This window comes from Terrapene carolina, unplaced genomic scaffold (genome assembly GCF_002925995.2).
Source record: "Terrapene carolina triunguis isolate 2854851 unplaced genomic scaffold, T_m_triunguis-2.0 Scaffold53, whole genome shotgun sequence".
NCBI lineage: Eukaryota > Metazoa > Chordata > Testudines > Emydidae > Terrapene > Terrapene triunguis.
Window position 1 is genome coordinate 19,854,010 of NW_020664404.1, and position 12,424 is coordinate 19,866,433.

Sequence of the window (12,424 nt, forward strand, 5' to 3'; positions counted from 1 at the left end):
TTACTGATCCATAATTAAAATGTCCTAATGAGAGAGATCTGAGCAGAAAGGTCAATATTCAGTTCCACTCAATTTCCTACAGGGAACACCTTATTTTAATGGGTTCTCACTGGATACAATTTAAAGCTTGAGGATTATGTTGCTGTTTGCAATTAGATAAAAATAGAGTAACCTGTTTGGTACTGTTCAAATGGCTCAACTGAGGGCACTTAACACTTCGTTTGTATCCATTGTATCACACCTGCATTGTATATGCAACTAAAATGCTATTATCTTTTGCTGAAAGACAATTGTAGTGACATTTATTTGTGGCTATCCAGTGTCCATCCCCTTGATATTACAGTGAAATTCTCCAGTAACTATTTCAAACAAGAGTAACTGTTACAGAAGTGGAAGAACTAAATTGGTAGATAGTTACACATACTTAAACTTTTCACGAGTCATCTGCCTTGTTTCTGAAAAAAAATTGTATGTAGTAACTAATACTACGGTATATCTCAATAAATGGAATTACATTTATTTTTCATCAGCCATAGAGAGTTGGGTATTGACAAATATAGCAATATTGCAAGCCAAAAGAACAGCTTTGTGGGTCTTGCAAAATACACACTGAACTAATGTTTCCTTCAAAGTAACATTCTATAAATCTTGCAATCCACTAACTATTTCTACTTCTTGACTTAATAGTCTATAAGCATGGGACAGTAAATATTAAATATTACATACTATTGGAAGGATGAATACACCATAACGGCAAACTTACTCTGAATTGTCATAACTAATTTTCACTCATTCACCAAGTTATAGAATCTTATTTACAGTAAAGGAGAGTGTAGCTTTCTTTTGGTTCATTGTACCAGTCTTGATAGATTGGGGGGTAGTAATTGGGAGAAGAAGCATCCTGTGAGCATAGATGCCATATTCCTCTCTGACATACCTATAGCTGGTACCCAACAACCCACAGTGGGGAAAACTGAAGGTTGTTTCTAAATATTGGTCTCCAGTATGAGTGGTGTGCATCCAAGTGATGGAGTAGAGTAACTTGCAGAATGTAGACACTCTTCTGAATAGCCAATAACTTCATTCACTCATGAGATTAGCTTTTCCTCTCAGCAGTGTCAATAGACATAAGCATGGTGAATAACTCTGGAGAGCAAACTGGTTCTTTTCAATGAAGGAATTGTTAAGTGTTGCCAGTTGAAACTCTTCTAGTTTCACTCAACAGGAAAAGACTTACGGCTTCCTTCCAACACTCAAATCAGCAATTTGGTTCATTCTTCCAAATACTTGCTGATACTAACAATCAGCATTTTTTCACTGGCTACTACCATTCAGCCAAGGCAGACCACATGAACGTAATTCGTGGCAATTCTAAATTAAGAAAACATCATAAAATGCTTTTGGATTTCTAGAAACACGCTTGTTACCATAATACTGTAGCACCTAGGAGCCTTAGCCATCAACTATAAATGGGAAAGACTCTTGAGATTTCTGCCTCTGAACTCTTATTAAACTTTGTGAACTTTATACTTTTGTCCAATACAAGATGTAAATGTACATTTTGCTTGGTTCTTGTGGAGTTTTATTTTCTAACTACCATCCTGGTATTTACTCTCTAGCATCCAGGAGAGAAACGGGGCTTATCTGCAATAAGCAAGAAGAAAGGAAAGCCACAACTGGAAAAGTAGGTTTTAATTTCACATAACTAGTTAATTAAGGACCTAAACATAATGCATGCAACCATAAAATCCATGGTTATCTAAGTTTCCATTAACACTGAGATTTGAGGATTTGTACCTCATTTCCAGCAATTTCTTAAAATTTGATTCCCTCTTTTGACTGACTGTTTTGAGCTTCATTCTATGCCTTGAAGATATAGGTTTTAAAATGGATTCTGTCAAATGTAGGCATGCAGATTTACTTGTAGGTTTTTGTGTTTTGTTTTTTTTTTGATTGCCTTTTTGTAAGTGTAAATACAAGGATGAATTGGATGCTGTTCCTTTTTCATCCATTTGCTTCAGCCTGGAATTGCTTGATGATGATAATAGGCATGTTGTGAGTCACATAAACATACAAATCCATAACTCCTTGTTGTAGTTTAAGAATATAATGAATAATAGATCTGTATAAAGAAAAGCTAATTCTTCCATATGAAGAGAAGCTAACATATACAAACACTTTTGAGATCTGTCACAAAATTGCAATTTAGCCAAATGTGCAAGGGATGGAGGAAGGACAAAGCCTAATTCTATGTCTACACTACGATCTTAAATCAATCTGTTAGGTCGACTTACCGCCACCACATTAATTACTGTGGTGGCTGATGTCCACACTAACCTCCTGTCAGTGATGTGTGTCCTTACCAGGAGCACTTCCATCAACTGAAAAGGGGCAGTGTGGGGGACTGAGAGCCAGGGCTCTCAGCTCCATACAGCTGCCCATCAAGAGCCCAGCTGCCTCCTGGGGCTTCTCAGCTGTGAGCCAGAGGCAGCTGCCAGGGGCTTCTTGCCTCCGGTGGGGAGAGCCACACCCAGAGTGCAGTTGGCTGTTGTGTTCCTGGCCGGGAGCCAGGACTTCAGTGGGCAGGAGCCTGAGTGGCAGCCCGACTTGGAGTGGAGACCCGGCAGCAGCCACTGGAGCTGTGAAATTGACAAGAATTACAGCCAACAGCGGATGTAAGGAACGCAGTGTCTGTGTAGTTGCCCTAACTGCACTGACATAAGCTTTGGCCTCTCGTCAAGGTGGCTTTATTATGTCGGCATAGCAAGGGAGTTACATCAGCGGAAGGAGCACTTCAGTGTGTACACCTCCACTGTTTTGTTGACGGAGGCTGATTTCAACTATATCCTGAATGGATATAGGATTTCCTTTTTCTTAACGTGTGAGAAAGTTAGAGGCTGTAAAATTATCCAGGATGCTTCATTAAAATGTTCCTCAATGTGACCTTGCTTAGTGTACAGTAATTTGGTGAGGATGAGCATTTTTAAATTAGCCACCACTTCAGCTGTTTCTGTAAGCTGGTAGCCCATCAGTGTGAAAAACTTAAACTAGTTGCACTATTTTGCATTACGTTATACATGCATATAAATTGAAATCATATGCCATTTTACTGTCTAACACTCGGACGCTTGTAAAACAATCTGGTATGTGCCTCTGCTATATTTGTTACCTACCTGAAGAAACTTTAATGATATTTCCAACTTCCCATCCGTTTTCTCGTTTATCTTTACTAAATATACTGAATAACATGGGTTGCAATTTTGACCTGTGATATATCCCAATATTGACTTCTGTAGGGTACTGTTTTCACTGATAGGCACATTTGAGGTCACAAGTAAATATTCCAGTGCAAATAAAAGCAATATTATATACCTTTGTAGTACACTTGGTTATCTTTGCCAAAACTACCTTTGAAAAATATTCTTTCATTTTACCTACATAGGGATAAAATAAAGAAAACTGACAGCACATTGAGCAATAGGATTAATGGAGTTAGAGTTGCAGCAACACAGCATATCCGTGCAGGGGCAGCAAAAGGTAAGACATTCTCTTCAGGAAAAAGATTCTTATTAACTATAATAAAATAGTACTCATTATACTAAGGAAATCTGTTAAAGCTGCCATATCTTTTAATCTAGTCCTATTTTTTGCACAATTACTACATGCATGTTTAAGAGTGCCCAGTGTCAAGATCCTCTGTTAGTGATTATAATTAAGAATTTATTTAATTTAATATTAAAGGGCAATTCCAATATATATATCTTTTTTTACTGTTATCTAAAACTCAATAACTGTTTCCCTCTCCTCCTGTGCCCCTCCGCATCGAACACTTTCCCCCCATCTCCTTTTTTGTTTTGGACATAAACCTAACTTAAGCCTGTTTGCTTTGTCTCCCATGTCAGCGCAACTATTGATACCATATTTGTTAGCTTGTTCTCTTCTGCTGGATTCCCTACCTCCTTCTGTTAGCATCAAAGGAAAAGTATTGTAGAGTAGACATAAGTGGCTGCTTAAAACACAAGCAGTAGAGTGAAATGAGAAACTTTCTGAATCGGCACAAAACAGCAATTTATTATGGTTTATTTGTATATATGTTGAGAGGAAGGAGTCCTAAGTGCTGCTGTCCCAACAACCTTTGTCTGGCTAGCATAATGATCAGTAACACTACGGGTAGTGCAGTTTGAGGAAGTGAAGAGTAAAAGTGGAGGAAGGAATGAAACTTTTACTAGTGCTAACCTGCTCATTGTGTAGCAGCAGAGAGAAAAGCAGTAGAAAATATCCTCATCAAATCATACGTTTGCTTTAAGGAAGATTGGTTTATGTCTAAATAGTTCAAATGTCTTGTTTCCTAGTGTATTGTCAATATTTGAATATTTGAAAATGTATTTTAACAAAACTGAGGAACTGCAGAAATACCAACTTTTCGCTTCAAATGGGAAACTTAAATGTGAAGTCTTGTATGAAATGCATCTAACCAGAAGAGGAGCTGAAACCAAATGTTGAGGACTTCAAGAACTAAAGTACCCTGTAAATGGAACATTATAGGAGGGAAGAAGGCATTTTATCCCCTATGAATAGTAGCTCAAACAGCAGATTAAGTGAAGTACAGCTGAGGGAATTCTGCACCAATAAAAAATGTATATCCAAATTCATGTTCTATTGGGCCACATTATATCGGGGTAGAGGTGTATATGATCATATGACAGTTGCAATAGTCAGCTCTTCTTTGAGTGCTGGTCTCTGTGTATTCCACACATGGGTATGCATGCATGTCATGCACCCGGCTCTGGAGAGTCGTAACAAGCAGTGTCTATTGGCCCACATATGCGCAGTTGCCTTCCTTGTGCTCCAGACTTAAGGTATAAGAGGCAGTGCAGGCCAACGCCTCTCCAGTTTCTTTTTACTAGTGCGTGGCCAGAGTCACAATCCAGTGTTCCCAGATTTCTTCTTTTTTTTTGATAGTCTGTTAATAGTTTTTATATTAGTTAATATAGTTTGTTCTTTAATGATGGTTCCTATGTGAATTCCACACATGGGATATGCATGTGCCCCCTGCACCTGGATGTAGAGTGTCTGTCTGACCTGCACATGTGCCACAGCTCTCCTCATGCTCCAAACCAAGGGCATAAAAGGTGGTGCAGGCTGAAACCTTTCCAGTCTAGAATTATGCATGCACAGGGTTCAAAAACTGTTTCCTGTCCTCGCTCATTTTGGTGAGTGACGAACATCAATGCTGCCTCTGTTACCTGGGTGAGGCACATACTTCTGTTAAGTGCGTCATCTGCTGCTCTGTCACCCCAGAACTCATGAAGATTAGGAACTGAGACTCAGAAAATCTCATGGAGAAGACAATGAATCCCCAACCAGAGCTGTGCCAGGGATGACCTCCCCTCGTTCCCCCCGCCAAGTATATCAGTCTCATAGAGCAGGCAGAGCCCCTCTGAGCACAAACTTGGGAGCCAAAGGCTAAGACTGTGAAGGCTAAGGAGAAGGTGTCAAAGAAGCGCTGGGAGCACTCTCATAAACATAAGGACAAGCCATCTTAATTTAAGACTGCCCCGAAGAGAGAGTATCTTTTCCTGACCCCACCAAAGTTGGGAGACCTGGTACACATGAGGTTCGGGATAACTACCTCCTGGTGGTCCCATCTACTTCTACAACCGATGCACTACCAGTATGAGAGAGCCCCAGAGGAAGCCAACTGCCATGATGACCAGGGAAGCACCAGTACTGACAGCTATGCCAGTGGATTCTCATTGTACCCCAGGGTGATCTAAGACCTACATTTCCCCAGCGGACATCTTTGCTCAATCCAATCCCTCCTATCGGGACAGTCTCTATTCTGGGACGTTGTTACAACAGAGGAAGAGACTGTCCTATTATTTAGAGTTGTTCTCCTATCCCACCTGCCAGCATTAAGATGCAACCATCAGTTCCACTGGAGATGAGTGATATGGCTTTCTCTTTTGATGAGTCTTAGGCCCCACAGAAGTCTGTGTGACATCAGGCAGTGACATGACAAAGGAGCCCCAGATAAGATTCCACAGAAGAAAGGTGGTTTGAGGTCATGCCATGAGGTCCTCCTCTGTCAGTTGATCCATCATACTGGCAATAATAGGGACCATGAGAGCCCTACTCTAAACAGCCAGGATTGGTGCAGGAATCCTATTTTGACATTGCCTGGACATCCTCAAATGGCACTGTTGGAATATACAGAACGGGAAGGTGAGCCAGATCCAACAGTTTAGCGAGCAATCTCATAATCTTCACCCAATGAGTTGGTTACTCTATCTTCTCCATTTCCACCAGACAACTTTAAGCAATATCAAGAACTCATGCCCAGGGTGGCTGTGGAGCTACAGATGCAGCTTGATGAAGTCCCGGTCAAGTTGCCCTCCCCATCAACAAGGCCATTATGGACCCAGCAAAGGTGGTTTGGCACACTCCTGCTTCTTGTGCTCTCATCTCTAGGAGGGCAGAGAAGCATTACTTTGTTCCATCCAACTGGTGAGGGTTTTTGTTCTCACCCACCACTTAACTCATTGGTGGTGTAGGTGGCTACAGTGATCTAAGCAACAGCACCCAAAAGCTACTCCCTCTGATGAGAAGGTTGTGCTGCTTGTCTCTTTTCCACCTCTCTCCAGTTCTGGATCTCTCATTACTAGGCTTTCTTGGCCAAATATGATTTTCCTAATTACACTGAGTGTATGGAATTTAATGACCAGCTCCCTGAGGAGAATAGGTCCTGTTTCCAGGCCTTAGTGAATGAGGGCAGTTTGGTGGCCAAAACTTCCCTCCAACCACAGTGGAGGCAGCAGATACTGCATTGTTATGAGAAGAGTCGTGGTTGCAATGCTCAGGTTTCCCTAGAGAGGTGCAGAGTATCATCCAAGATCTGTCCTCCTCACAGAATAGGCTGATATCAAAGACTGTCTCTCCCCGCTCCCTCAAAGGCTCAAGCCCAATGCTTCCCTTGCTGGGCATTTAGACCTTTGCCTCTGAGAGAATACACCATAGACATTCAGGCCCCTCTACTGCCATGACTTCCACCCATTCCCACCCACGTAAGGACTACTTTTGACACCTCAGTTATAGAAATGGTAGGGGTCAATCTCCCCATTTTTCTTTTGGGGCAGTCTCACGTTTTGCCTACAATTGGGACTCTATCATAACAGACAGTTGGCTGCTAAAAATTACCCACCATCGTTACGCCATCAAATTTCTCTTCCCTCCTCACTCCCCCCGACCCTTCAGGAACCACTCTCACAAGGAGATTCTTTGCCAGTATGCAGATTCTTTTCTTCAGCAAGGGGCAATAGAACAAGCAAGTACCACCTCAGTATCAAGGGAGAGGGTTACTATTCCCCAAAAGAGATGCAGGGTTGGGATCCGGGACCCCCTGACAACTTAACATCTTATTCAGATTGGTTACCCCTCCCTACAAGATGTGAATGTGGTTTGTAGTTCTCCATATGAAGGACACACTTTTTTTTTTTAAATGTAGATATTAATCTGTCCTACAGAATTGCTTCAGTTCCTGGTTAGTCAGGAAACATTACTAGTTCGGAGCCCTTCCCTTTGGATTAGCAATAGTGCTCAGGGTATTCACAAAGGCCATCTGAGATGTCAGTTTTTCCCCTATTTTGATGATTGGCTCCAAGTAGTAGGTCACTCCAACCACACAGTCAGATGAGTGACTTTGTTCCTGCTTCATCTTCTGGCGAAGTGCAGTGTTTACATGAACAAAAAAGTCCGTTTTGACAGCACACAGATGATAAAGTATATCAGAGTGACACTGGACTAGAGTTTCAGCAAGAGCTTTCCTCACGCTCTTTCCCCCCCCCCCCCAACATTTTAGCCAATGGGCAATGTATGCTTTCTCTGCTAGGCCACATGGCCTTGTGTACATGTAACACCATTTGTCAGAATTCATTTATGCTGCCTGTAGGCCTGGCTCTTGTCCTTTTTACTTGCCAGATGGGGACCACATAAACACCAGAGTGACCGTTCTCGCCAGGGTCATCACATCTTTAACCTGGTAGTCGAACCCAGAACAAGTGTGAGTGGGCCTTTCCCCTGCTCATGCATTCATTCTGTATCCAAGCAATGTTGGACAACATCACCATGGTCTCTTATATAAAACAAGCAGGGTGGTGCAAGATCCCTTTCCCTCTGCCTGGTAGCAGTCAGGCTTTGGAATTGGTGCACCAGAAACCATATCACTATCCAGGTGTTCAGAATTCATTAGCAGACAACCCAAGCAGGCACTTCTCTGCAGACCATGAGTTCTGTCCTGAGCAAGACATTCAGTTAGTGGGAACACCTCAATGGGCTCTCCATGCCCCCAAACAAATAAGTAACTTCCCCAATACTGCTCCAGAGTATCTATGGGCAATGACTCCCAGGGTGTCTCTCCTGTTCTCATGGATGGACCAACTCAGATGTCTTTCCATTCATTCCCCTGCTATCATGGGTCTTAGGAAACATCTGTCGCAACAGGGCAGGAGTCATTCTCATAGCTCCCAACTGGCCCTGACCGTTTTTGTTCCCGGACTTTCTGAGGATGTCAGCCCTTCGTCCTATCAGGATTCATCTCTCTCTGAATCTTCTAATTCAGGAAGATGACAAAATCAGACATCCCATTGGCCCACACTGCCTTTTATGCCTTCAGTCTGGAGCATGAGGAAGGTGTAGGGGTGTGTGTGTGTGTGTGTGTGTGTGTGTGTGTGTGTGTGTGTGTGTACACCAATGGACGTTGCTTGTTGAGAATCTCTGGAGTCGGGTGCATGATGTGCATCCATACTTCTGTGGAATACAGATGGGGACCATACATCTTGAGGAACCTCCCTATTTGATCATAAAAAATATTGCTAATGGGCCTTTTGAAGTGAAGCTTTTTTTTTTCTTCCAGAGGTGACTTTAAACTACCATTTTTTAAAGAACTTCTGTCACATTACATTGTCATCTTTTGGAAGGTACATTTTGTAGAAATAGTTCATTCTGGTAAACTAATGTGCTGATTTGTTATCTGAATTGTATTCTCAGTTGTGTTCATCTTGTTTAAAGATGAGTAACCAAACTTCTGGAAAAATGTTTTATGGAGACCACTGATGGGGACTTGGATTGTTGAACAGCCTCAACTGCTGATGAAGTTAATGAAGGCACCGCAGGAATGTTTTGCATTTTTAGTAGGGCTGTCAAGCGATTAATCACGTGATTAAACAATAATACAACACATTTATTTAAATATTTTTGGATGTTTTCTATATTTTCAAATATATTGATTTCAATTACAAAGTGTACAGTGCTCACTTTATTTATTTTTGATTACAAATATTTGTATTGTAAAAAAGAAATAGTATTTTTTTATTCACCTAATAGAAGTACTGTAGTGTAATCTCTTTATCATGGAAGTTCAACTTATGAATATAGAATTATGTACAAAACAAAACTGCATTCAAAAACAAAACAATGTAAACATTTAGAGCCTCCACTCAATCCTACTTTTTGTTCAGCCAATTGCTCCGACAAACAAGTTTGTTTACATGTGCAGGAGATAATGCTGCCCTCTTCTTATTTACAATGTCACCTGAAAGTGAGAACAGGCATTCGTGTGGCACTGTTGTAGCCAGTGACGCAAGATATTAACGTGCCAGATGCGCTAAAGATTCATATGTCCCTTCATGCTTCAGCCACCATTCCAGAGGACATGCATCCAAAGCAGTGCGGACTGATGCATGTTCATTTTCATTATCTGAGTCAGGTGCCACCAGCAGACGGTTGATTTTCTTTTTTGGTGGTTCGGGTTCTGTAGTTTCCGCATCTGAGTGTTGGTCTTTTAAGACTTCTGAAAGCATACTCCACACCTCGTCCCTCTCAGATTTTGGAAGGCACTTCTGATTCTTAAGCCTTGGGTCGAGTGCTGTAGCTATCTTTAGAAATCTCACATTAGTACTTTCTTTGCGTTTTGTCAAATCTGCAGTGAAAGTGTTCTTAAAACGAACGTGTGCTGGGTCACTGCTATAACATGAAATATATGGCAGAATGCGGGTAAAACAGAGCAGGAGACATACAATTCTCCCCCAAAGTATTCAGTCACTAATTTAACACACTTTTTTTAATGAGCATCATCAGCATGGAAGCATGTCCTCTGGAATGGTGGCCAAAGCATGAAGGGGCATACGAATGTTTAGCACATCTGGAACGTAAATATCTTGCAATGCTAGCTACAAAAGTGCTATACCGAGTGCCTGTTCTTGCTTTCAGGTGACATTCTAAATAAGAAGCGGGCAGCATTTTCTCTTGTAAATGTAAACAGACTTGTTCGTCTTAGTGTTTGGCTAAACAAGAAGTAGGACTGAGTGGACTTGTAAGCGCTAAAATTTTACATTTTGTTTTTTGAGTTCACTTGTGTAACAAAAAAAATCTACATTTGTAAGTTGCACTTTCATGATAGAGATTGCACTACAGTACTTGTATGAGGTGAATTGAAAAATACTATTTCTTTATGCTTTTTACAGTGCAAATATTTGTAATCAAAAATATAAAGTGAGCACTGTACACTTTGTATTCTGTATTGTAATTGTAATCACTATTGAAAAATGTAGAAAAAATCCAAAAATATTAAAATTTAAATTGGTATTCTATTGTTTAATTGCAATTAATCACGATTAATTTGAGTTAATCGCGTGAGTTAACTGCAATTAACCAACAGCCCCAATTTTTAGTGTCTTAATTTTTATTCAGTTGTCTTGAGTTGTGGTTTGCAGATGGTAAAGGCACTTTCCTTTTGGATTTGTGCCTGATAACATGCCTAAAATGTGTGCCAGGTATCCATAAGTATTCTGATGCCTCTGAAGGTGAAAAAATGAGATGTCTTAAGTGAATGCTGTCATATCTGCAGCAGCAGTAGTGGTGTACCTGCCAAATGTTGCTCTCTGAATTCCAGAGAACAGGAAAGCATCCTGTCATTTTTTGTTTATCTTCCTAGTGTATAATGTCTGTTACTGCATATTGACTGGAGTAAAGGTCACCTGTCTGAGGTCACACAGTCCCATAACTTTGATTTTGTTTCCATATAAAATATGTAGGCCTATTCAAGCTATAGGTATTGCCCCTTCCTCACTTCAGTTGTGCTTTCTCTTCTCCCCATTGGCCTCTTGGCTACCAGAATACTTTCATGCAGCTCTGATAATCCTTCTGTGCCACTAGAGTGGATTTGCTACAATGGCAAGACTTGTAGAATAATTGAAATTGCACTCTCAAACTAATGCCTTCAAATGGAGTGAGACCTTTTTTAACCACCTCTGCAGTTCATGTATTCTACTAGTTGGTAGTCTGGTTCCTAACTGGTATGATCAGAGCTGCTCTACCATTTTACTCCTGAAGGAATTCTGCGCCGCTGTGCAATGTAGAATTTCACAGAATTCTCTGTTTACCCCCTCAGAATTTCTGGCTGCCACTAGGGGCCGCTGGACTCTGCAGATGCCAACTTGCAGTGAGCGGAGCGCCCAGCTTGGTGGGGCTGGAGGCTGCATGCTCTTTGATCCTCATTCTCCCAGGGATAGGAGAGGGCCTGGGAGACCCAGCCAGCTCTGGCAAAGGAGTAGAGTTGCCAACCTTCTATTTGCACAAAATCGAACACCCTCGTCCCGCCCCTACCCGAGGCCCTGTCCTACCCCTTCCCCACTCACTACATTCCCTCTCCTCCACCCTCACTCACTTCCACTGGGCTGTGGCAGGGGGTTGGGGTGCGGGAGGGGGTGAGGGCTCTAAATGGGTTTGTGGGGCCAGAAATGAGGGCTTTAGTGTGTGGGAAAGGGCTCCGGGTTGGGGCAGGTAGTTGGTGTGCAGGAGGGGGTGAGGGCTCTGGCTGGGGGTGTGGGCTCTGGGCTGGGGATGAGGGGTTTGGGGTGCAGGAAGGTGGTCCAGGCCAAGGGATTTGGAATGTGAGGGAGGGTTGGGGTGTGGGCTCTGGGCTCAGGGTACTGGTTCTGAGGTGGGGCTGGAGATGAGGGGTTCAGGGTGTGGGAGGCGGCTCTGGGCTGGGGCAGGGGGTTGGGGTGCAGGAGGGGCTCAGGGCTGGGGGTTGGGGTGCAGGAGGGGATACGGGCTCTGGGCTGGGGGGTGCTGGCTTTAGGGTGGGGCCAGGCAGGAGGGGTTTGGGTCCAGCTCCTAGGCAGGGGGAAGGTGGAGGGTAGGAGGCTCTGTGTTTCGCCTTGCTCTCGCCTGCAAGTACCGCCCGCAGATTCCATTGGCCGGGAACCAGCTAATGGGAGTGCGGAGCCGATGCTCAGGACAGGGGCAGCGCACGGAGCCCCGTGGTCCTCCTGTCTAGGAGCCGGACCTGCTGGCTGCTTCCGGGGTGCAGTGTGGTGCCCCAGGACAGGTAGGGACTAGCCTGCCTTAGCGTTGCAGCACTGCT

The 12,424-nt window shown here is 42.8% G+C and overlaps 1 protein-coding gene across 2 annotated transcripts in view; it reads left to right on the top strand.

Moving 5' to 3' along the window:
* Positions 1–12,424, top strand: part of ZCCHC2 (zinc finger CCHC-type containing 2) — a 74,775-nt gene that overhangs the window by 47,061 nt on the left and 15,290 nt on the right. For both annotated transcript variants that reach the window (XM_024203895.3, XM_024203905.3), the window contains exons 10-11: positions 1,620–1,684; positions 3,443–3,537. In XM_024203895.3, the coding sequence (XP_024059663.2) occupies positions 1,620–1,684; positions 3,443–3,537 (160 nt within the window). The remainder of the gene's footprint in view (positions 1–1,619; positions 1,685–3,442; positions 3,538–12,424) is intronic.